This window comes from Monodon monoceros, unplaced genomic scaffold (assembly GCF_005190385.1).
Source record: "Monodon monoceros isolate NGI ecotype Baffin Bay Population unplaced genomic scaffold, NGI_Narwhal_1 Super_Scaffold_7, whole genome shotgun sequence".
NCBI lineage: Eukaryota > Metazoa > Chordata > Mammalia > Artiodactyla > Monodontidae > Monodon > Monodon monoceros.
The window spans coordinates 52,826,226-52,850,646 of NW_021703784.1; the positions used below are offsets into that span (position 1 = coordinate 52,826,226).

Genomic DNA, 24,421 nt, shown 5'->3' on the forward strand with positions numbered 1-24,421 from the left:
TGTGTGTGTGTGTGTGTGTGTGTGTGTGTGTGTGTGTGTGTGTGTGTGTTTCTATTGCTATGCTGTGTGGCTTGCAGGATCTTGGTTCCCAGACCGGGGGTTGGGGCTGAGCTCCTTGGTGGGAGTGCCGAGTCCAAATTGCTAGGCTGGGCTTCCCTGGTGGCGCAGTGGTTGGGAGTCTGCCTGCCGATGCAGGGGACACGGGTTCGTGACCCGGTCCGGGAAGATCCCACATGCCGCAGAGCGGCTGGGCCCGTGAGCCATGGCCGCTGAGCCTGCGCGTCCGGAGCCTGTGCTCTGCAGCTGGAGAGGCCACAACAGTGAGAGGCCCGCGTAAAAAAAAAAAAACAAAAAAAACCAAACTGCTAGACTAACAGAGTACCTCAGACCCCAGGGAATATTAATTGGAGTGAGGTCTCCCCGGAGGTCCTTATCTCAGCACCAAGACCCGGCTCTACCCAACTGCCTGCAAACCCCAGTGCTGGATGCCTTAGGCCAAACAACAAGTAAGACAGGAATACAGTCCCATACATCAGAAAAAATGAGACGACAGAAAAATGTTACAGACGAAGGAGCAAGGTAAAAACCTACAAAATCAAATAAATGAAGCGTTAATAGGCAACCTACCTGAAAAAGAATTCAGAGTAATGATAGTAAAGGTCCAAAATCTCGGAAATAGAATGGAGGCACGGATTGAGAAAATACAAGAAATGTTTAACAAAGACCTAGAAGAACTAAAGAACAAACAAACAGTGATGAACAACACAATAACTGAGATGAAAAATGCACTAGAAGGAATCAGTAGTAGAATAACTGAGGCAGAACATTAAGTAAGTGAGCTGGAAGATTGAATGGTGGGAATAACTGCAGAGGAGCAGAATAAAGAATAGAGTCAGCTGGTAGGCTCCACTCTAAGATGATCCTTTATGTCTTTGGAGGACCGTTAAATATTAGTGTTTTTTGCTGTTTTTCTGTGGCACCCATCAGCTTTTGACTCTCCTGCTAGGAAGATAGAGAAATGCCTGGCTGCTATGTTTTTTTTTTTAGCCAAAGCAACTGAAGGGAGCTAGGGAGAGGGAGGGAGTCTCATTTTCAATATGTTGATTATCTCTTAATCTTCTCTTCTTCATTATATTTCCTCCCTGTCCTCACCTAGTATTCCCCAAATTAGATCCTTTCTGTCCTAATTTTTATAGAGAACAAACCTCCTATTTCAGTGGTCACTTGGTTATATAGGATAGGGAAGGAGGCAGGGGTCCAACTACTTCTTATAGACGCTTCAAACAAATCCCTGCCTCATCCCTGTTTTGGGGTGTGTTTTGGTTGTCTTTTTATTTATTTATTTTTTTTGTGGTACGTGGGCCTCTCACTGTTGTGGCCTCTCCTGTTGCGGAGCACAGGCTCTGGGCGCACAGGCCCAGCGGCCATGGCTTACGGGCCCAGCCACTCCGCGGCACGTGGGACCCTCCCGGACCGGAGCACGAACGGGGCAGTTCCCTGCATTGGCAGGCGGACTCTCAACCACTGTGCCACCAGGGAAGCCCTGGTTGTCTTTTTTAAAATCTACAATTCCTGAATCTTTCTGGGCGTATGGCTAGAATTTATTTGCTCTGTCACGACACCCTCCTCAGTAGGCATTTAGTATTAGATTTCTCAGTTTTGCCATAGACTTTTTTTTTTTTATTGGCATACTAAGTTTTTTTTTAACATCTTTATTGGAATATAATTGCTTTACAATGGTGTGTTAGTTTCTGCTTTATAACGAAGTGAATCAGCTATATATATATATATCTCCCCATATCTCCTCCCTCTTGTGCCTCCCTCCCACCCTCCATATCCCACCCCTCTAGGTGGTCACAAAGCACTGAGCTGCCATAGACTTTTTAACTGCTTTCCATCTCGGAAAAATTTGTTGACTTTTCTCATCTGCTTACCTTTCTTCTCCTGTTTTCTTTGTCCTTGTAAGTTTATACCTTTTAAATTTCTTTACGCTTATATGTTAATGAGGTTTTAGGAAAGAATTAGTGATAAACAGATGTGTTCAGTCTATTGTGTTTTACTGGAAGTCTTAGTAAGAGATGATTTAACCAGTGTTTTCTGAGCTTTGGTCATTTATCATACCATTTTTGACATATTTGTTTCACATCTATATTATGGTTTACTTAATGTTTTTAAGTGGACAATTATTTTTTAGTTAAATAAAATTAATTTAAAGAGGCTATATTAGTAAAGGTAAAAGAAAATTAATGTCATCAACATAATAACTGCAGTTTTTATTTTGTTCATTAAAATATGTACAAGCATGCCTCTGAGATATTGCAGGTTCTGTTCCAGACCACCACAGTAAAATGAATATCACAATAAAGCAAGTCACACAAGTTTTTTGATTTCCCAGTGCAGATAAAAGTAATGTCTATACTATACTGTAGTCGATTAAGTGTACAATAGCATTATGTCTAAAAAGAATGTACTACCTTAATACTGTATTGCTAAAAAACGTTAACCATAATCTGAGCCTTTAGTGAGTCATTATCTTTTTGCAATAGTAATATCAAAGATCATTGATCACAAATCACCATAACAAATATAATAATGAAAGTTTGAAATATTTCAAGAATTACCAAAAGGTGACAGAGACATGAAGTGAGCAGTGCTGTTGAAAATGGCACTGATAGACTTGTTTGTTGCAGGGTTGAGACAAACCTTCAATTTGTAAAAAATGTAGTACAGTATCTGCAAAGTGCAATAAAGTGAAGCATAGTGAAACAAGGTATGCCTGTACAAGGTTATTAATATAAAAATGATTTTCCTAATGCCACCTAAATCCTCTTGTATACCACTAACACTACCATACCATAAGAGCCGTATTTTGGAACAAAGAAGAGAATCTGGCTAAGGTGATTGATAGTGGTTCACTTAGAATTGGCTGTTTGCCCATTTATTAAGCATCTGTTGGGCATATAATGAGTCGCGCTAGATTCTGAGAATACAAAGGTGAATAAAACACAGTCCTTGCCCTTAGGGATCTTTCAGTCTCCTGGTTTTGTCTGATATACAAATAAATAAGTATCGTAAAGTGTTACAGCTGATTCAGTGGAAGCATGAGGAAGAAATGGTTAATTTTTTCAGGGGAAGAAGGAAAAGTACCATACAGGAGGTGACACTTCAGGATTAGTAGGTGCTCCCTGGGGAGTAAGGTTGAAAATGGAGTTGGATGTAGATGAAGGCATTCTAGGTAGGGAAGTTGGCCTGAGCAAATTATAAGTAATTGGGGAAAAGGGTGCTAGAGGAGACCTGAAATAGATGAGGCTAGAAAAGTAGGGAGGGCTAGACATCATGGCGGGACTGGTATGTATGTATGTATGTATATATGTATGTATGTATGCATGCCCTACTAAGGAATTTAGACTTTATCTTGAAGGCAATGAAAAGCCCTTGAATTAGTCAAGCACTAAACATTTTTGGAGCACTATGCACCATCCTGTGGAGGACTCAAATTTTTAGACATGATCCCTTTAGGAATTTAGTTGAAGGGAATTAGGGATCAAATAGTAGAACCCAGCTGACAAAAATCTACATTCTTTACCCAAGTAAATTTAGTTTCTATAGTGATCTCCTTTTGAAATTCTAAAACCCAACTTTCCATCTTCCTTTCTAGAGTCTCATCAAGTCCTAGCTCAGCTGTTGGACACTTTGCTTGCAATTGGCACTAAACTCCCAGACAATCAAGCTATCCAGATGCGATTAGTTGATGTAGCCTGCAAGGTAAGAATATAATTGTTAGGCACAGGGTTGCATCTTTCTTGAACAGTTTTGCATTATCTGGAGAGGTGATACGAGCTGTAAGATCTGCTTACCTCCATCCTAAATCTATAACTGAGAATTGCCAAGGACTCTTAATGGTTTTAAGAGCTGCCTCATTTTTTTGTTTCTTGATGTTGGATTAGGAATAAAGTTGAGTAACTTGTTATAAAATGAGCTTCCTCATCCTCCCAAAAGAAATGAAAATAATCATAGGAACTACCATGTATCCTGTACCTAATACATGCACTCTGCTTATTGCAGTACTTTGTACCCAGTTTTTCATTTGTTCCTCATAGTCCTTTAGGGAAGTGCTATTATACCTTTTTTACTAAGGTGGGAATTGAGGTTGGAGAAGTTTAGTTTCCCCAAGTTTTCGCAGTTAGGAAGTTGCAGAACCAGGGCATAAACTCCTTTTTCTGATTCCAAAGTCCACATTCTTTTTATGATACTTTGTTGCCTCAATAAACAGACCAACTAGACACAAGTGTTTCGGAAATTTTTTTGTTTATCTGATTATAAAAAATTGTATGTACATTAGTTGTGCCTTTTTTTTTTTTTTTTTTTGCGGTACGCGGGCCTCTCACTGTTGTGGCCCCTCCCGTTGCGCAGGCTCCGGATGCGCAAGCTCAGTGGCCATGGCTCACGGGCCTAGCCGCTTTGCGGCATGTGGGATCTTCCCGGACTGGGGCACGAACCTGCGTCCCCTGCATTGGCAGGCGGACACTCACCCACTGCGCCACCAGGGAAGCCCAGTTGTGCCTTTGGACTTAATTTGGAGCTTTTTATTAGCTGTCTTTTGTGCATAACACCAGTTCCTAAACTTTGTAGAATTGACTTTACTTTTTTTTTGTTGTTGCTCACATCTTTATTGGAGTATAATTGCTTTACATTGTTGTGTTAGTTTCTGCTGTATAAGAAAGTGAATCAGCTATACGCATTCACATATCCTCATATCCCCTCCCTCTTGCGTCTCCCTCCCACCCTCCCTATCCCACCCCTCTAGGTGGTCACAGAGCACCGAGCTGCTCTCCTTGTGCTATGTGGCTCCTTCCCACTAGCTATCTGTTTTACATTTGGTAGTGTATGTATATCCATGCCACTCTCCCTCCCCTTGTCCTCAAGTCCATTCTTGTTTGTAGATTTTTTTGATGATGGCCATTCTGACTGGTGTGAGGTGATACCTCATTGTAGTTTTGATTTGCATTTCTCTAATGATTGATGATGTTGAGCATCCTTTCATGTGTTTGTTGGCACTCTGTATCTTCTTTGGAGAAATGTCTGTTTAGGTCTTCTGCCCATTTTTGGATTGGGTTGTTTGTTTTTTTGATATTGAGCTGCATGAGTGCTTGTATATTTTGGAGAGTAATCCTTTGTCAGTTGCTTCGTTTGCAAATATTTTCTCCCATTCTGAGGGTTGTCTTTTTATCTTGCTTATGGTTTCCTTTGCTGTGCAAAAGCTTTAAAGTTTCATTAGGTCCCAGTTGTTTATTTTTGTTTTTATTTCCATTTCTCTAGGAGGTGGGTCAAAAAGGATCTTGCTGTGATTTATGTCAAAGAGTGTTCTGACAATTGGCTTTAGTTTTAATCTTTTTGGTAAATTTATTTTGAGAATATAAGGAGACATATGTTTGAATTGTGGAAGGGTTATATTCATGGAATTGGAAAGCCATTTCTGAACCCCAGGAAAGAATATTTCATTTATCTTAATAAACAATGACAACCATAAACAAACCCAGAACACTTTGAGAAGTACACTATTAAAAGCTTAAGTGGAAAAAACTAGGGATTATGTGTTTGAGAGAGTAAGTGTATCTCCCATGTGAGAGTATATATATATACCTGGGAGGTTTTGCTTGTGAGAGAGGTGTTGTACTCAGGGGATTGTTCTGCTAGAAGTAACAGTTTCTTAAATTTGTTTTGAATAAACCTCTTATTATAAAAATTTATTCTCATGGAACTTTGGAAAGATACTAAAAAGTATAAAGAAAGAACTACACTCAACCATTATAAAGGCAACCATTATTATTGGTCTTTTGATGTATGCTTTCTGAATTTTTTTTCTGTATACAGATTGATTGCTTTTTTTTTTCTTTTTTTGTGGTACGCGAGCCCCTCACTGTTGTGGCCTCTCCCATCGTGGCCATGGCTCACGGGCCCAGCTGCTCCGCGGCATGTGGGATCCTCCCGGACCAGGGCACGAAACCGTGTCTCCTGCATTGGCAGGCAGACTGTCAACCACTGCGCCACCAGGGAAGCCCGATTGCTTTTCTTTTTACACATGTAGCTGTAATCATATTCTATGTTCAATTTTGCTTTTTCACTAACGTAACAAAAGTATTTTCCTTATATTGTAAATGTTTTATAAATATTTTTAATGGTTGCATGATATTTTGTCCAGTAATTAAACCATAGTTTGTCCTAACTATTCTCCTATTATTGGACATTTATATTGTAGCCATTTTTTAAAATTATAAATAATAGTACAGTGAATGTGATTAGTCTAAAGTATTTTCTGTATTTAGGGTTATTTCCTAAACACAGATTGTTACAGTAGAATTACTAGATGAAAGCATTTAGAGTTTTTTGTAAGGCTTTTGATACTTTTGGCAAATTGTTTTCCAAAGTATTCCAGTTTAGATGCCCATCAACAGTATATGAGAGTGCCTAATTTCACCTGTTTTTCTAACATTGGATATTAAACAAGAGATTAAGATTTAAACAAGAGATAAACCTGTTAATTTGGTAGGAGGAAAATGGAGTTTCATTTTTTTAAATTTCCTTTTTAAAAGATTACTAGTGAGACCTCGTATTTGTTCTTCATTTGCCTCTCTTGAGAATGAGCTTTTCATGTTTTCCAGTTTCTCATATGGAGTTTTTGTGCATTTCTTCACCATTTGTAATAGGGTAAAAATTTGAACTACCTGGAAATGGCATATCTGTCACAAGTTTTTGCAAATTCTCATAAATAAAGACTATGATTCATAGCTACAGTTACTGTTTCTATTGCCTAGTGCTATTTTGTCTGTGATTTTTGCCATACAGTGTGCCATACAGATATGATTCACATACAATAACATTCACTCTTTTGATAGAAATAATGCAAAGTATATTTTTCAACTACAATGGAATGAAATTGGATGAGTAACAGAAAAAAATTAGGAAAAGCACAAATATGTGGAAATTAAACAGCATACTCCTATTTAACCAATGGGTCAAAGAAGAAATCAGTAGGGAAATTAGAAAATACTTTGAGATGAGTGAAAATGAAGACACAACATACCAAAACTGGGCTGCATCTAATGCAATGCCGAGAGGGAAATTTATAGCAATTAGTGTCTATAGTAAAAAAGAAGAAAGATCTCATACCAGTACCCTAACCTTCCACCTTAAGACACTGTATAAGGAAGAGCACACTAAATATAAAGCATGCAGAAGGAAGGAAATACGAAAAACTAGAGGAGAAATTAATGAAATCAAGAGTAGAAAAACATTAGAGAAAAATCAGAGAACCAAAAGCTTGTTATTTGAAAAGATCAATAAAATTGATAAACCTTTAGTTTTGGAAAGGAGGAAAAGAAGGCTCTAATTATTAGAATCAGAAGTGAAAAGAGGCTATTTCCGCTGACCTGACAGAAAAGAAAAGGAGCGTGGGGGCTCAGTAGTTGTGGCACACGGGCTTAGTTGCCTGATGGCGTGTGGGATCTTAGTTCCCCGACCAGGGATTGAACCACGTCCCCTGCATTGGAAGGCGGATTCTTAACCAGTGGACCAGCAGGGAAGTCCTTTATCCTTATTATTTTTTTGAAGTTCATATTGCTCCTTTATATATTTTTAAAATGTAAGATGTGAATCTGCCATATTTTTTGTTTCACAGTAGGAAGAAAGTCATGCTTTTGGGTACTCTTAACATTTCAAAATTCATCTCATTTTATCCTGTTAGTAATCCTTTGAGGTACATTGTACAGCTAGTCTTCATTTGAGAGATGATGAGATTTAGATTTGGCCAGGAAATTACTCAGTCTTTTCTTGTGTAGGATTCGCACAACTGAAATTAGAGGTCTTCTGCTTTCTTTCCTATCTGTGAAGATTTTTCTAGAAGAATAAATATCTTGTCATTTTTGCTTATATGGCTTCCTTAGAGCCTAGTTTAATTCTTTGTTTTTCTGTTTCCATCTCACCTTCTCTTCCATTCTCTCTGTTTTTTTTCTGTTCCTTTAATTCTGTGGCAAAAGTATCAAAACATCAAGCTCTTAAGGCAAAAGATAGAAACATACAGCATTTTAACATTTATCAAATACTACCCAAACAGATATTATGTGTTGTTTGTTAGGAGAGGTTGTCTGTTAGAATCATTTCCATTGCTAAGTACACTGAATTTTTATCTGTGCTTAAAAACAATCCATATTGATGGGAATCCATATTGATGGGAATCCATATTGATGGGAATTGGTGGTCCCGTGGTTAGGACTTAGTGCTGTCAGTGACGTGGCTGGGGTTCAATCTCTGGTCGGGGCCCTAAAATCCCACAAGCCGTGCAGTGTGCTGCCTCCCTCCCCCTCCCAAAAAAGAAAAAAATATCCATATTGAAACTGAGTGAGTCAGTAAGGTATTCTTGTCTTATTTAACCTCAGTCTTAGATTTTCTTGATATACTTAATCATTGATTTTTTTTCCTGTAGCAATAGTTTTAAACTGATTGGTTTAGCTTATTTTATTTTTGACGTGGATTGCTCTTATTATCAGGGATGTGGATTGCTTACTCACTCCATTAATAGAGAAATGATGGCACTTTAATGGCCTGGGTATAAGACCAAAATAGCATCATCTGTAGAGCAGACACTAGGCAGCTATTAGTGATGATAGCCGTGATGTAAGTAGTGACATGTGGGGGAAGGACATCATAAAACTGTAGTTGCTGCCCTGAGGGTGTGATTTAGACTTATGATCTCTTTTGGGCTAACATTCAGTGTGCAGTAATAGGCTGGTTATGAATCCGTGTTGCCTTGGTTACCTTAATAGGAACTAGAATGTTTTAATTTGTTTGAAAATCAAATAAAGTATTTGTAACAATTGCAGCAGTCTTCCAGGGGCTGGTGGTTCAGTTAACAGTTTAGTTATGACAAACGATGCTTCCATACTAAATAAAAATAGTTTAAAAAAAAAGAACAACTTTGCTGTATTAACTCTGACAGAGAGTCATTGTCAGCTTCATATCTGGAAATTTCTCTTAACTTCTCAGTTTCAGTGTGTTATTTTGTTGGATAATTTTGAGCCCTTACTATACATGACATTGTGATCACTTAAAAGTATATGTTTCACATTTCTGTAGCTTAAATAACTTGGAGGCATGAACTAACTCTGATCTAAAATGCTTGATTGAGACATTTTTATAAGGAGACAATACCTCTCTGAGAGCCCCACCCTCTGCACCTGAGCTTTCTCTCCAGGTTTCCTTTGTTCTCTCCTCTAAGTAAGCCTACCTACCTAGTCTAACTTCACATAGAACATAGCTTCACACAGAAAGTTCAGGTCCATTTAATTCAGGAATTTCCCCTTGGAGCATTCTGATGTGAACCATTAACAGGTGCTTAGCACCTTTCCTGACAGACTGCCCTCTTATTAGACAGCTATCACTGGAAAGTTTATGCTTGTGTGTTCCACATCAGCAGGGCTGTTTCATCCAGCTGGCCCACTTTTACCTCTGACCCTTCTTTGTTTTCTCTTTTTTGCCACTACCTGTCCTTCTTTTCCCCACCTGTTTCCCTTCTCTTCTTAAGCAGGTTGTTTTTTTAAAAGTACACGCCAGGGCTTTCCTGGTGGCACAGTGGTTGAGAGTCCACCTGCCAATGCAGGGGACGCGGGTTCGTGCCCTGGTCCGGGAAGATCCCACATGCCGCGGAGCGGCCGGGTCCGTGAGCCATGGCCACTGAGCCTGCGCGTCCGGAGCCTGTGTTCTGCAACGGGAGAGGCCACAACAGTGGGAGGCGCACGTACCGCAAAAAAAAAAAAAAAAAAGTACATGCCAAAAGGGTAAGCTGTGACAAAGTGAGAGAGTGGCATGGACATATATACACTACCAAACGTAAAATAGATATATTGGGAAGCAGCCACATAGCACAGGGAGATCAGCTTGGTGCTTTTTGACCACCTAGAGGGGTGGGATAGGGAGGGTGAGAGGGAGGGAGACGCAAGAGGGAAGAGATATGGGAACATATGTATATGTATAACTGATTCACTTTGTTATAAAGCAGAAACTAACACACCATTGTAAAGCAATTATACGCCAATAAAGATGTAAAAAAAAAAAGTACATGCCAAGTGCCAGGCACTATGCTAGGCATTTGTACTTACTGAATGTCTATTATATCTGGGACACTATTAGCTGATTTTACATACAGTAATTATTAAATGAATTCGTTTTAATCCACTCACCATAAAACTTCATGGTAGGGGATATTATTCCTATTATTACAAAGTAAGGGTTTCTAAAAACTTAAGGGGCTTAGTGAAGACCCATAGATACTAAGTGGCAGCTCCAACAATCAGACCTAGGTCTGGATCCAGTCTATGTTCATTCCACTGTGTTTCTTTGCTTCTCAAACAAGAGGGGAAACAAGTTATGAAATCCACTTTCTTTGCAAAGCCTCCTACACCTCCTCCAGGCATTCTCTGCACCTGTGTGGGTATGAGTCTGCTATACCTACCCCCTTTTTATGGTCTTAAAGTACACTTATTCTTATGGATAATATAACATTTTTCAAATGTTTATGAAACAGTATGGTTAGTTTATTCTTTTTTGTGTATATTTAAACTTTCTTTTTTTTTTTTTTTTGCGGTACGTGGGCCTCTCACTGTGGTGGCCTCTCCCGTTGCAGAGAACAGGCTCCGGACGTGCAGGCTCAGCGGCCATGGCTCACGGGCCCAGCCGCTCCACGACACGTGGGATCCTCCCGGACCGGGGCACAAACCTGCGTCCCCTGCATCAGCAGGCGGACTCTCAACCACTGCGCCACCAGGGAAGCCCTAAACTTTCATTTTTCAAAACAATCTCTAACTTGGGAATTCTCTGGTGGTCCAGTGGTTAGGACTTGCTGCTTTCAGTGCTGAGGGCCCGGATTCAATCCCTGGTCAGGGAACTAAGATCCCCCAAGCCATGTGGTGTGGCCTTAAAAAACAAACTCTCAAACCTGAAGAAAAATTGCAAGCACAGTAATAAAGAACTTTCTTTTCTTGTGAACAATTTTAGAGTAAGTTGCTAACATGGTGCCCCATTACTCTTCCAATACTTCAGTTTGTGTTTCCTATAAACAAAGATACTCTCCTTCATAACCTCAATATGACCATCAAAATCAGGACACTAACATCAACATATTACCATTTAATCCTCAAACCTCATTCAAATTTCAGTATTTATTCCAATGTCCTTTATAGGAAAAGAATCCAGTTCAGAATCACATCTTGCATTGATTGTCAACATATCTCATCAGTCTTTTTCTTTTTTTAAAAAATTAATTAATTAATTGATTTTTTTTTGGTGGCGTTCGGTCTTTTATTCCCCAGTACTGTATATTTATTTATCCATAAATTATATATATTTATTTATTTTAAAATTTTATTTTATTTATTTTTGGTTGCATTGGGTCTTTTTTTTTTTTAACATCTTTATTGGAGTATAATTGCTTCACAATGGTGTGTTAGTTTCTGCTTTATAACAAAGTTAATCAGCTGTACATATACCTGCATCCCCATATCTTCCTCCCTCTTGCGTCTCCCTCCCACCCCCCCATCCCACCCCTCTAGGTGGTCACAGAGCACCGAGCTGATTTCCCTGTGCTATGTGGCTGCTTCCCACTAGCTATCTATTTTACATTTGGTAGTGTATATATGTCCATGCCACTCTCTTGCTTTGTCACAGCTTACCCTTCCCCCTCCCCATATCCTCAAGTCCATTCTCTAGTAGGCCTGTGTCTTTATTCCTGTCTTACCACTAGGTTCTTCATGACATTTTTTTTTCTTAAATTCCATATATATGTATTAGCATACGGTATTTGTCTTTCTCTTTCTGACTTACTTCACTCTGTATGACAGACTCTAGGTCCATCCACCTCATTACAAATAGCTCAATTTCATTTCTTTTTATGGCTGAGTAATATTCCATTGTATATATGTACCACATCTTCTTTCTCCATTCATCTGATGATGGACACTTAGGTTGTTTCCATCTCCTGGCTATTGTAAATAGAGCTGCAATGAACATTTGGTACATGACTCTTTTTGAATTATGGTATTCTCAGGGTATATGCCCAGTAGTGGGATTGCTGGGTTGTATGGTAGTTCTATTTGTAGTTTTTTAAGGAACCTCCATACTGTTCTCCATAGTGGCTGTACCAATTCACATTCCCACCAGCAGTGCAAGAGGGTTCCCTTGTCTCCACACCCTCTCCAGCATTTATTGTTTGTAGATTTTTTGAAGATGGCCATTCTGACTGGTGTGAGATGATATGCCATTGTAGTTTTGATTTGCATTTCTCTAATGATTAATGATGTTGAGGATTCTTTCATGTGTTTGTTGGCATTCTGTATATCTTCTTTGGAGAAATGTCTATTTAGGTCTTCTGCCCATTTTTGGATTGGGTTGTTTGTGTTTTTGTTATTGAGCTGCATGAGCTGCTTGTAAATTTTGGAGATTAATCCTTTGTCAGTTGCTTCATTTGCTAATATTTTCTCCCATTCTGAGGGTTGTCTTTTGGTCTTGTTTATGGTTTCCTTTGCTGTGCAAAAGCTTTGAAGTTTCATTAGGTCCCATTTGTTTATTTTTGTTGTTTTTATTTCCATTTCTCTAGGAGGTGGGTCAAAAAGGATCTTGCTGTGATTTATGTCATAGAGTGTCCTGCCTATGTTTTCCTCTAAGAGTTTGAGAGTGTCTGGCCTTACATTTAGGTCTTTAATCCATTTTGAGCTTATTTTTGTGTATGGTGTTAGGGAGTGATCTAATACCATACTTTTACATGTAACTGTCCAGTTTTCCCAGCACCACCTATTGAAGAGGCTGTCCTTTCTCCACTGTACATTCCTGCCTCCTTTATCAAAGATAAGGTGACCATATGTGTGTGGGTTTATCTCTGGGCTTTCTATCCTGTTCCACTGATCTACCTTTCTGTTTTTGTGCCAGTACCATACTGTCTTGATTACTGTAGCTTTGTAGTATAGTCTGAAGTCAGGGAGCCTGATTCCTCCAGCTCCGTTTTTCATTCTCAAGATTGCTTTGGCTCTTCGGGGTCTTTTGTGTTTCCATACAAATTGTGAAATTTTTTGTTCTAGTTCTGTGAAAAATTCCATTGGTAGTTAGATAGGGATTGCATTGAATCTGTAGATTGCTTTGGGTAGTAGAGTCATTTTCACAATGTTGATTCTTCCAATCCAAGAACATGGTATATCTCTCCATCTATTTGTATCATCTTTAATTTCTTTCATCAGTGTCTTATAATTTTCTGCATACAGGTCTTTTGTCTCCTTAGGTAGGTTTATTCCTAGATATTTTATTCTTTTTGTTGCAATGGTAAATGGGAGTGTTTTCTTGATTTCACTTTCAGATTTTGCATCATTAGTGTATAGGCATGCCAGAGATTTCTGTGCATTAATTTTGTATCCTGCTACTTTACCAAATTCATTGATTAGCTCTAGTAGTTTTCTGGTAGCATCTTTAGGTTTCTCTATGTATAGTATCATGTCATCTGCAAACAGTGACAGCTTTACTTATTCTTTTCTGATTTGGATTCCTTTTATTTCCTTTTGTTCTCTGATTGCTGTGGCTAAAACTTCCAAAACTATGTTGAATAAGAGTGGTGAGAGTGGGCAACCTTGTCTTGTTCCTGATCTTAGTGGAAATGCTTTCAGTTTTTCACCATTGAGGACGGTGTTGGCGGTGGGTTTGTCATATATGGCCTTTGTTATATTGAGGAAAGTTCCCTCTATGCCTACTTTCTGGAGGGTTTTTATCATAAATGGGTGTTGAATTTTGTCAAAAGCTTTCTCTGCATCTATTGAGATGACCATATATTTTTTCTTCTTCAATTTGTTAATATGGTGTATCACATTGATTGATTTGCGTATATTGAAGAATCCTTGCATTCCTGGGATAAACCCCACTTGATCATGGTGTATGATCCTTTTAATGTGCTGTTGGATTCTGTTTGCTAGTATTTTGTTGAGGAGTTTTGCATCTATGTTCATCAGTGATATGGCCTGTCGTTTTCTTTCTTTGTGACATCCTTGTCTGGTTTTGGTATCAGGGTGATGGTGGCCTCGTAGAATGAGTTTGGGAGTGTTCCTCCCTCTGCTATATTTTGGAAGAGTTTGAGAAGGATAGGTGTTAGCTCTTCTCTAAATATTTGATAGAATTCGCCTGTGAAGCCATCTGGTCCTGGCCTTTTGTTTGTTGGAAGATTTTTAATCACAGTTTCAATTTCAGTGCTTGTGATTGGTCTGTTCATATTTTCTGTTTCTTCCTGATTCAGTCTTGGCAGGTTGTGCATTTCTAAGAATTTGTCCATTTCTTCCAGGTTGTCCATTTTATTGGCATAGAGTTGCTTGTAGTAATCTCTCATGATCTTTTGTATTTCTCCAGTGTCAGTTGTTACTTCTCCTTTTTCATTTCTAATTCTATTGATTTGAGTCTTCTCCCTTTTTTTCTTGATGAGTCTGGCTAAAGGTTTATCAATTTTGTTTATCTTCTCAAAGAAGTAGCTTTTAGTTTTATTGATCTTTATTATTGTTTCCTTCATTTCTTTTTTATTTCTTTCTGATCTGATCTTTATGATTTCTTTCCTTCTGCTAACTTGGGGGGTTTTTTGTTCTTCTTTCTCTAATTGCTGTAGGTGTAAGGTTAGGTTGTTTATTTGAGATGTTTCTTGTTTCTTGAGGTGGGATTTTATTGCTGTAAACTTCCCTCTTAGAATTCCTTCTGCTGCATCCCATAGGTTTTGGGTTGTCGTGTTTTCATTGTCATTTGTTTCTAGTTATTTTTTGATTTCCCTTTGATTTCTTCAGTGATCTCTTGGTTATTTAGTAGTGTATTGTTTAGCCTCCCTGTTTGTGTTTTTTACAGTTTTTTTCCTGTAATTGATATCTAGTCTCATGGCGTTGTGGTTGGAAAAGATACTTGATATGACTTCAGTTTTCTTACATTTACCAGGGCTTGATTTGTGACCCAAGATATGATCTATCCTGGAGAATGTTCCATGCACAGTTGAGAAGAAAGTGTATTGTGTTGTTTTTGGATGGAATGTCCTATAAATATCAGTTAAGTCCATCTTGTTTAATGTATCATTCAAAGCTTGTGTTTTTTATTTATTTTCATTTTGGGTGACCTGTCCATTGGTGAAAGTGGGGTGTTAAAGTCCCCTATATGATTGTGTTACTGTCAATTTCCCTTTTTATGGCTGTTAACACTGCCTTATGTACTGAGGTGCGCCTATGTTGGGTGCATATATATTTATAATTGTTATATCTTCTTCTTTGATTGATCCCTTGATCATTATGTAGTGTTTTTCTTTGTCTCTTGTAATAGTCTTTATTTTAAAGTCTACTTTGTCTGATATGAGAATTGCTACTCCAGCTTTCTTTTTATTTCCATTTGCATGGAATATATTTTTCTATCCCCTCACTTTCAGTGTGTATGTGTCCCTAGGTCTGAAGTGGGTCTCTTGTAGATAGCATATATACGGGTATTGTTTTTGTATCCATTCAGCCAGTCCGTGTCTTTTGTTTGGAGCATTTAATCCATTTACATTTAAGGTAGTTATTGATATGTATGTTCCTATTACCATTTTCTTAATTGTTTTGGGTTTGTTATTGTAGGTTTTTTCTTTCTGCTGTGTTTCCTGCCTAGAGAAGTTCCTTTAGCATTTGTTGTAAAGCTGGTTTGGTAGTGCTGAATTCTCTTAGCTTTTGCTTGTCTGTGAAGGTTTTAATTTCTCTGTCGAATCTGAATGAGGTCCTTGCTGGGTAGAGTAATCTTGGTTGTAGCGGGTAGAGTAATCTTGGTTGTAGGTTTTTCCATTTCATCATTTTAAATATGTCCTGCTACTCCCTTCTGGCTTGCAGAGTTTCTGCTGAAAGATCAGCTGTTAACCTTATGGGGATTCCCTTGTATGTTATTTTTCCCTTGCTGCTTTTAATATTTTTTCTTTGTCTGCATTGGGTCTTCATTGCTGTGCTCAGGCTTTCTTTAGTTGAGGCTAGCAGGGGCTACTCTTCTTTGCGGTGCGCGGGATTCTCATTGCGGTGGCTTCTCTTGTTGCAGAGCACTGCTCTAGGTGCGTGGGCTTCACTAGTTGTGTCGCATGGACTTAGTTGCTCCGGGTCATGTGGGATCTTCCTGGACCAGGGCTCGAACCCATGTCCCCTGCATTGGCAGGCTGATTCTTAACCGGTGCGCCACCAGGGAAGCCCCAGTCTTTTTCAACTTGGAATAATTCTTCAGTCTTCACTTCATTTCATTAACTTGACACTTCTGAAAATTATAGGGCAGTAATTTTGTAGAATATTCCTGAATTTGGGTTTGTCTGATATTTTCTCATAATTAGATTCAAGTTTTCCACCTTTGGCACAAATATCACAGACTTGATGCTGTTCTGTTCTCATTGTATCCTATTAGGCGGTACACCATTTTGATTTGTTCCCATTGGTGATGATGTTTACTTTGATCACTTGGTTAAGGTGTTGTCTGTCAGATTTCTTCAGTATAAAGTTACTCTTTCTTTTTGAAATGAATAAGTATTTTGTGGCATGGTACTACTACTTTGAAACTATGTAAATTGTCCTCCAACTTTCAATTTATTTATTTATATCAGTTATGGACTCAGATTTCTTGTTTGTTCAGTGTTATAACCTGTTACTGTCATTATTCATCTTGTTCAAGTTCCCTGATTTTGCCAGGTGGGAACCCCTTCAGGCTGGCTTCTATGTCCTTTTGACTTTTCTCTTCAGTTACCCCTTTATCAGCTTGGGGGTTAGGGGCACTGACACTTTGAATAGTCAGAAATTCACATTTAACTTATAGTTGACCCTCCATATATGCAGTTCCTCAGTATACCCACTTCCTTTGTATCCACAGTGCTACCTCTACAATTCAACCATCCACGAACTGTGTAGTACTGTAGTATTTGCTATTGAAAAAAAAATGTGTATAAGTGGACCCACTCAGTTCAAACCATGTTGTTCAAGGGTCAACTGTATATTTTTTTTAATGCGTCATTTCTTTCTGGCACAATAAAATATTTCAGGCCCACCTTGTACTTTCTCTAGTCTACCCCTGGAATGAGCTTTTCTCCAAGAAGCCCTGGTTCCTCTTATTGGTGAAATGTATTTTGAAACCAAGTTCTGGGTACTAAGTGTGCTCGTTGCTGTTGAGGTGTTGCTACTCCTGGGCCCTCTCAGTGGAGAGAGCTAGTGGAGATACATACACATATATATATATTAGATATATATATTCTAATGTAATGTCTATATATATCATATACAAACATATATATCTGTGTTTTTATTTCTATGTCTGTATGTAAGAAAAATCATGTTCTCATCTCTCCTTGTAAGTCAAACCCAACACTATAGTGTTTACTTGACAGTGTTTTTCTAGTATTTGTAACTTCTTTCTTAGACAGTATTATCCTTAATATATTTACTTATTTGATGTATCTTCCTGTTCAGTTTTGTTTATGTGTGAATGTGTGTATGTTACTTCCACAAAGTGTCAGTGGCCTGGTTTGCTAATCATAAGAATTGGGTGTTCCTGAAAAAACCATAATTCAAAAAGGGTCATGTATCACAATGTTCATTGCAGCTTTATTTACAATAGCCAGGACATGGAAGCAACCTACGTGTCCATCAAGAGATGAATGGATAAAGAAGATGTGACACATATATACAATGGAATATTACTCAGCCATAAAAAGAAACGAACTTAAACTATTTGTAGTGAGGTGGATGCACCTAGAGTCTTTCATACAGAGTGAAGTCAGAAAGAGAAAAACAAATACCGTATGCTAACACATATATATGGAATTAAAAAAAAAAAAAAGGTTCTGAAGAACCGTGGGGCAGGACAGGAATAAAGACGCAGATTTAGAGAAGGGACTTGAGGACAAGGCTGGGGGAAGGGTAAGCTGGGACAAAGTGAGAGAGAGGCATGGACTTATATATACTACCAAATATAAAATAGATAACTAGTGGGAAGCAGCCGCATAGCACAGTGCTTTGTGACCACCTTGAGGGGTGGGATAGGGAGGGTGGGAGGGAGACGCAAGAGGGAGGAGATATGGGGATATATGTATATGTATAGCTGATTCACTTTTTTATACAGTAGAAACTAACACACCATTGTAAAGCAATTGTATTCCAATAAAGATGATTAAAAGAAGGGGATATTAATTTAGTATCACTGTGTTTATCAGGCAGTAATTAGAAACCCAAGCAGTTTGTCATGGCTGGAGAATAGTGATACTTGGGAGTAGCAATATAAATGTATGTAAAGAAAACAGGTATTGTAGAGCTTTTAAGTATTTAAGGTTCAAATGCCCAACTCTGAACATAGTAAGCAAAGTTTTAGAAATCATGACATTATTTATTTATGAAGCTGGATAGGGAAAAGAGCTCTAGATGGAGTGTCAGGAGACTTGGATTCCAGTATCAACTGTTCCACTAGGTTATCTTTGCGTTATTAGACATATCACTTAATCATTATCATCCTATAAAATAGGGAATTGGTGAAGGCACAAGGAGAGAGATGGGTGATTACTGAGGGTACTTTCAGTGACTGTATGTCCCAGTGTTAGAGTGAGCAAGAGGGAGACTTGTGTGATTTCAATCAGTGATTTCATTTATGGGTAGAAAATCCTGGAAAATTTGAACTTGAAGGGAATATCCAAAGATACTATTTTGTGAACTTGAAGGGAATATCTGAAGATACTCTTTTGTATTGACAATTTTACATGCAGTAATCTCATCATTTTAGATTATAGTAATAATAGCTAATAGTCATGCTTTATAGTATATAAAGTTTTTTTTAACATTTATATTCTTATTTGAGCCTTATGATACACCTGTAAGTTAGGTAAGGCAGATATTATTGTTCCTTCTTTATAAATGAGGAAAGTGAGACCCTAAGAGGTCCAGTTGCTTGATCAATGTTACATATATAGAGTCAGAGCTGAAATTTGAAGCTAGGTCTTTTTTTTTCAATCTATATATACTTTATAATATGGAAATTTTCAAATTTACTTATTCTTTCCAGTTTTTGGTGTAAATTTGACAATTATTTATGCTTTGTAATCTTTTTCATGTTTTTTCCTTCCACTTTTTGTTGTAGCCTAATGTAATATTTTTAAGGAAATCCCTGACATGTTATTTAAATTATAAATACTTAAGTATGTCTCTAACTGATAATAACTGATATGTTTTTAATATAGCCATGATGCAGTTATTATCAGTTATTCCATATCATCTCATACCAGTTCATATTAAAATTTTTTTAATTGCAATAAATATCTTTTTGTAGTTCGTTTTGTTTTTTTTTTTTTGGATTAGCGTGTATTACCTTTGGATAGTCTTTTGAATTTCTTTTAATCAGTAACAGTGGCCTCTTTTGTTTTTCCTTTAATTGCCACGGATTTATTGAAGAAACTGGATCATTGGTCTTGTTTATGCCCTACATTCTGGATTTGATTGCTTCCCTTTGGTGTCATATATATGTTGACAGTGGGAACCCCTACAGATTGGCTTCTGTGTCCTTTTGATCTGGACTCAATTAGTCCTTGATATTTCCTTGCTTTTTGGCACAAGGTGTCCCAGGTTCTTCTTACATATTTCTTGCCCAGCCCTTAAATTAGTCATTTCATTAAAGTATTTTCAGTTCCTGTTATTGCATTATGCAAATAGCCTATTTCGGTAGCAGTGGACTAGGATTGAGGGAGAGATAACTGAAAATTTGTTAAAAATGATGGTGAGAAGTGCCAAAATGAAGAAGATTGACAGTACTAAGGGTTGACAAAGATGTGGCATATCTGGAACATTTACATATCACTGGTGGGAGTGTAAATAAGTTCAGTTAGTACAACCACTTTGGAATACTATTTGGCAGTCTCATCTTAAGCCGAACATACACATGTCCTGTGACCCAGCAATTTCACTTCTTACTGTATATTCAGCAGAAATGTGAACATGTCTACCAAAAGCCACATTCAAGAATAAGCAGAGAGCATTATTTAGAACAGCCGCAAACTGGAAATAACCCAAATATCTATCAGCAGTAGAAAGGATAAATGGATTATGGTGTGTACACAAATGGAATACTGTACAGTAATGAGAATGAATAAACCATTGCTATAATGCCATACTGTGGACGATTCTCACCAACATAATATTAAGCAAAGGAAACCAGGCACTATTTGATTTTATAAAGTAGAAAACTAGACAAAATATATGTTAGAAGTCAAGATAATGGCTATTTTTTGTTGTTGAAGTATAGTTGATTTACAGTATTATATGTTTCAGGTGTACAGCACAGTGATTTAGTATTTTTATAGGTTATACTGTATTTAAAATTATTATGAAATATTGGCTATAATCCTGTGCTGTACAGTATATCCTTGTAGCTTACTTATTTTATACATAGTAGTTTGTACATCTTAATCCCCTACTCCTATTTTACTCCTCTTCCTCTTCCCACTGGTAACCACTAGTTTCCTCTCTATGTCTGTGAGTCTGTTTCTGTTTTGTAATATTCATTTGTTTGTTTTATTTTTTTAGATTCCATTATAAGTGATAACACCCAGTATTTGTCTTTCTCTGTGTGACTTATTTCACTAAGCATAATACCCTCCAGATCCATCTGTGTTGTTGCAAATGGCAAAATTTCATTTTTTTATGGTTGAGTAGTATTCCATTGTGTGTGTGTGTGTGTGTGTGTGTGTGTGTGTGTGTACACGTACACCACATCTTCTTTATCCGTTTATCTGTTGATGGACACTTGGGTTGCTTCCATATCTTGGCTATTGTAAACAATGCTGCTGTAAACATTGGGTGCATGTATCTTTTCCAAGCAGTGTTTTTGTTTTCTTCAGATATATACCCAGGACTGGAATTGCTGGATCATATGGTAGTTCTATTTTTAATTTTTTGAGGAACCCCATACTGTTTTCCATAGAGGCTGCACCCATTTTCATCCCCACCAGCAGTGTATAAGGGTTCCCCTTTATCCACATCTTTGCCAACATTTGTTATTTGTGTTCTTTTTAATGATTGCCATTCTGACAGGTGTTAGATGATGTCTCATTGTAGTTTTGATTTGCATGTCTCTGATGATTAGCGATGTTGAGCATCTTTTTATGTGCCTCTTGGCCATTTGTATGTCTTTGGAAAAATGTTCAGGTTTTCTGCCCAATTTGTAATCAGGTTGTTTGGGTTTTTTTGATATTGAGGTATATGAGCTGTCTATATGTTTGGAATATTAACCCCTTATTGGTCATGTAATTTGCAAATATTTTCTCCGATTCACTAGGTTGTTTTTGTCAGTGGTTTCCTTTGCTGTGCAAAAGCTTTTAAGTTTAATTAGGTCCCATTTGTTTATTTTTGCTTTTGTTTCCTTTGCCTTAGGAGAGAGACCCAAAAAAATATTTCTATGATTTATGTCAAAGAGTGTTCTGCCTATGTTTTCTTCTGGGAGTTTTATGGTTTCTAATCTTACATTTAGGTCTTTTTTTTTTTTTGGGCTGCGTTGGGTCTTAGTTGAGGCACACAGGATCTTCATTGTGGCATGCAGGCTCTTCATTGTGGTGTGCAGGCTTCTCCCTAGTTGTGGCGTGTGGGTTTTTCTCTCTCTAGTTGTGGCGTGTGGGCTACAGAGCGCGTGGGCTCTGTAGTTTGTAGCTCAAGGACTCTCTAGTTGAGGCACATGGGCTCAGTAGTTGTGGCATGCGTGCTTAGTTGCCCTGCAGCATGTGGGATCTTAGTTCCCCGACCAGGGATTGAACCTGCATCCCCTGCATTGGAAGATGGATTCTTTACCACTGGACCACCAGAGAAGTCCCACAGTTAGGTCTTTAATCCATTTTGAGTTTACTTTTGTATATGGTATGAGAAAATGTTCTAATTCATACTTTTACATGTAGCTGTAGAGTTTCCCCAGCACCACTTATCAAAGGGACTGTCTTTTCCCCATTGTATATTCTTTCCTCCTTTGTTGTAGATTAATTGACCATAAGTGTGTGGGTTCATTTCTTGGCTCTCTCTTCTGTTCCATTGATCTGTGTGTCTGTCTTTTTAAAAATTTGTTTATTTTTTTTTTTTTTGGCTGTGTTGGGTCTTTGTTGCTGCACACGGGCTTTCTCTAGTTGTGGCGAGTGGGGGCTGCTCTTTGTTGCAGTGCACGGGCTTCTCATTGCAGTGGCTTCTCTTGTTGCGGAGCATGGGCTCTAGGCACACGGGCTTCAGTAGTTGTGGTACACGGGCTCAGTAGTTGTGGCTTGTGGGCTCTGGAGTGCAGGCTCAGTAGTTGTGGTGCATGGGCTTAGTTGCTCTGTGGCATGTGGGATATTCCCGGACCAGGGCTCAAACCTGTGTTCTCTGCATTGGCAGGCAGATTCTTAACCACTGAGCCACCAGGGAAGTCCTGTGTGTCTGTTTTTGTGCCATTAACATACTGTTTTGATCATGGTAGCTTTGTAGTATAGTCTAAAGGCAGGGAGCATGATTCCTCCAGGTTTGTTCTTTTTTCTCAAGATTGCTTTGGTGATGGTGGCTTTTTATTTTATTTTATTTTTTAGGTGGAAGGAAGCAAATTTTATTATTAATAATAATCGTAATAGTAACAATAGCTGCTAATGTTTATGGAATTCTCACAACACTGCAGATGCTTTGCATGCACTTAATTTAAATTAATTTACTTTCAGTTTTCCTAAGAACCCCCAAAAGAAGGCCCTTTATAATCCATATTTAGTCTCTGTACTCTGTGCTCAACATATAAAAGATTCTGAAAGGAGCAGTCTTTTTTTTCTTTTTTTGGCTGCACTGGGTCTTCGTTGCTGCACATGGGCTTTCTCTAGTTGTGGCAAGCTCAGCTTAATCCCGCGCTGAGAAATGCGGGCTTCTCATTGAGGTGGCTTCTCTTGTTGTGGAGCACAGGCTCCAGGCGTGTGGGCTACAGTAGTTGTGGTGCATGGGCTCAGTAGTTGTGGTGCATGGGCTTAGTTGCTCTGCACCATGTGGTATCTTCCTGGACTAGGGATTGAACCTGTGTCCCCTGCACTGGCAGGTGGATTTTTAACCACTACACCACCAGGGAAGCCCAGGAGCACAGTCTTAAAGGAAATGGACTTGTGAAAACAAGACACTGCAGTACAATTTGATGCCTGAGAGGATACTACAGCAGCTCCCAAGAGGAAGGGCCTAGCTTCTTGCTGGGGAGGACGAAGCCTGATGGTGGCTATTTTTGATGGTGGTAGAGTAGTTACTGGGAGAGTTGGTCATGTTTTACTTCCTTATCTGGGTGCTTCTTATTTGTGTGTGTTTTGTGAAAATTCATTGAGCTGTACATTTAATATTTTTGCATATTTCTGTATGAATATTAAAAATTTGAAAATTTATGAATTTTTCTTCTGTTTTTAGATTTGATAGTAAATAAAATGCAATTAAAGGGGTCACTTTTAAAGTACCTAGTCTTTACAAGGCCAGGTGCTTGCTGTTGGGAGTATAATGTTGAATAAATGGGAGTCTTGTTTTCTAAGGACTCATGATTCTTTTTGGAAGACACATACTCAAAAAACATGAAGGGAATTCCTTGGCCGTCCAGTGGTTAGGATTAGGCACTTTCACTGCCAGCGCCTGGGTTCAGTCCCTGGTTGGGGAACTAAGATCCCACAAGCCACACAGCATGGCCAAAAAAACAAACAACAACAACAACAACAAACCCATGAGACTAGACAGACTAGTGAGAATGTAGTGTTTGAAGTCATTCCTAAAGTTGATACAGTGCTTTTGTTTCTGTGTTTTTGTTTATTTTTAAGATATCTTAATCATGTCCTTTTGTTCTCTCTTTTCTTTTTGTAGCACCTGACAGATACCTCACATGGTGTAAGAAATAAGTGCCTGCAATTACTTGGTAATCTGGGTTCTTTGGAGAAAAGTGTCACAAAAGATGCAGAAGGCCTAGCTGTCAGAGACGTCCAGAAGATTATAGGGGATTACTTCAGTGACCAGGACCCACGTGTCAGAACAGCAGCTATAAAAGCCATGGTAAACGTGATCATGGAAACTAAATGGAGATACTGTTTTTTGTTTTTTTTTTAAGTTAATGGCTAATGCCACCTTGGATACATTCTGAATCCCCCCCAGGGTATACTTTATGCACACTTTCAGGAAGGTGTTGGTGGCATCACAGAACTCAAAGGCACACATTCCTTTACAACAGTTGCTTATCTTTGGGCTTCTTTGGTAGCTTTCACCTGCATTTCTGAAACATGGAAGGTACAACTTGTATCCCAGGTCTATGGGAGAGATGTTACTTGGTATTATAGTACAGTAGGTACAGGTTATATCTTTGTATTTCAGAAGTATAGGTGAAA

The 24,421-nt window shown here is 38.3% G+C and overlaps 1 protein-coding gene across 1 annotated transcript in view; it reads left to right on the forward strand.

The window, feature by feature from the left end:
- Window positions 1-24,421, forward strand: part of INTS4 (integrator complex subunit 4) — a 112,023-nt gene that overhangs the window by 20,878 nt on the left and 66,724 nt on the right. Inside the window, exons 4-5 of the mRNA XM_029207841.1 lie at window positions 3,659-3,765; window positions 23,907-24,092. Coding sequence (XP_029063674.1) covers window positions 3,659-3,765; window positions 23,907-24,092 — 293 coding nt within the window. The remainder of the gene's footprint in view (window positions 1-3,658; window positions 3,766-23,906; window positions 24,093-24,421) is intronic.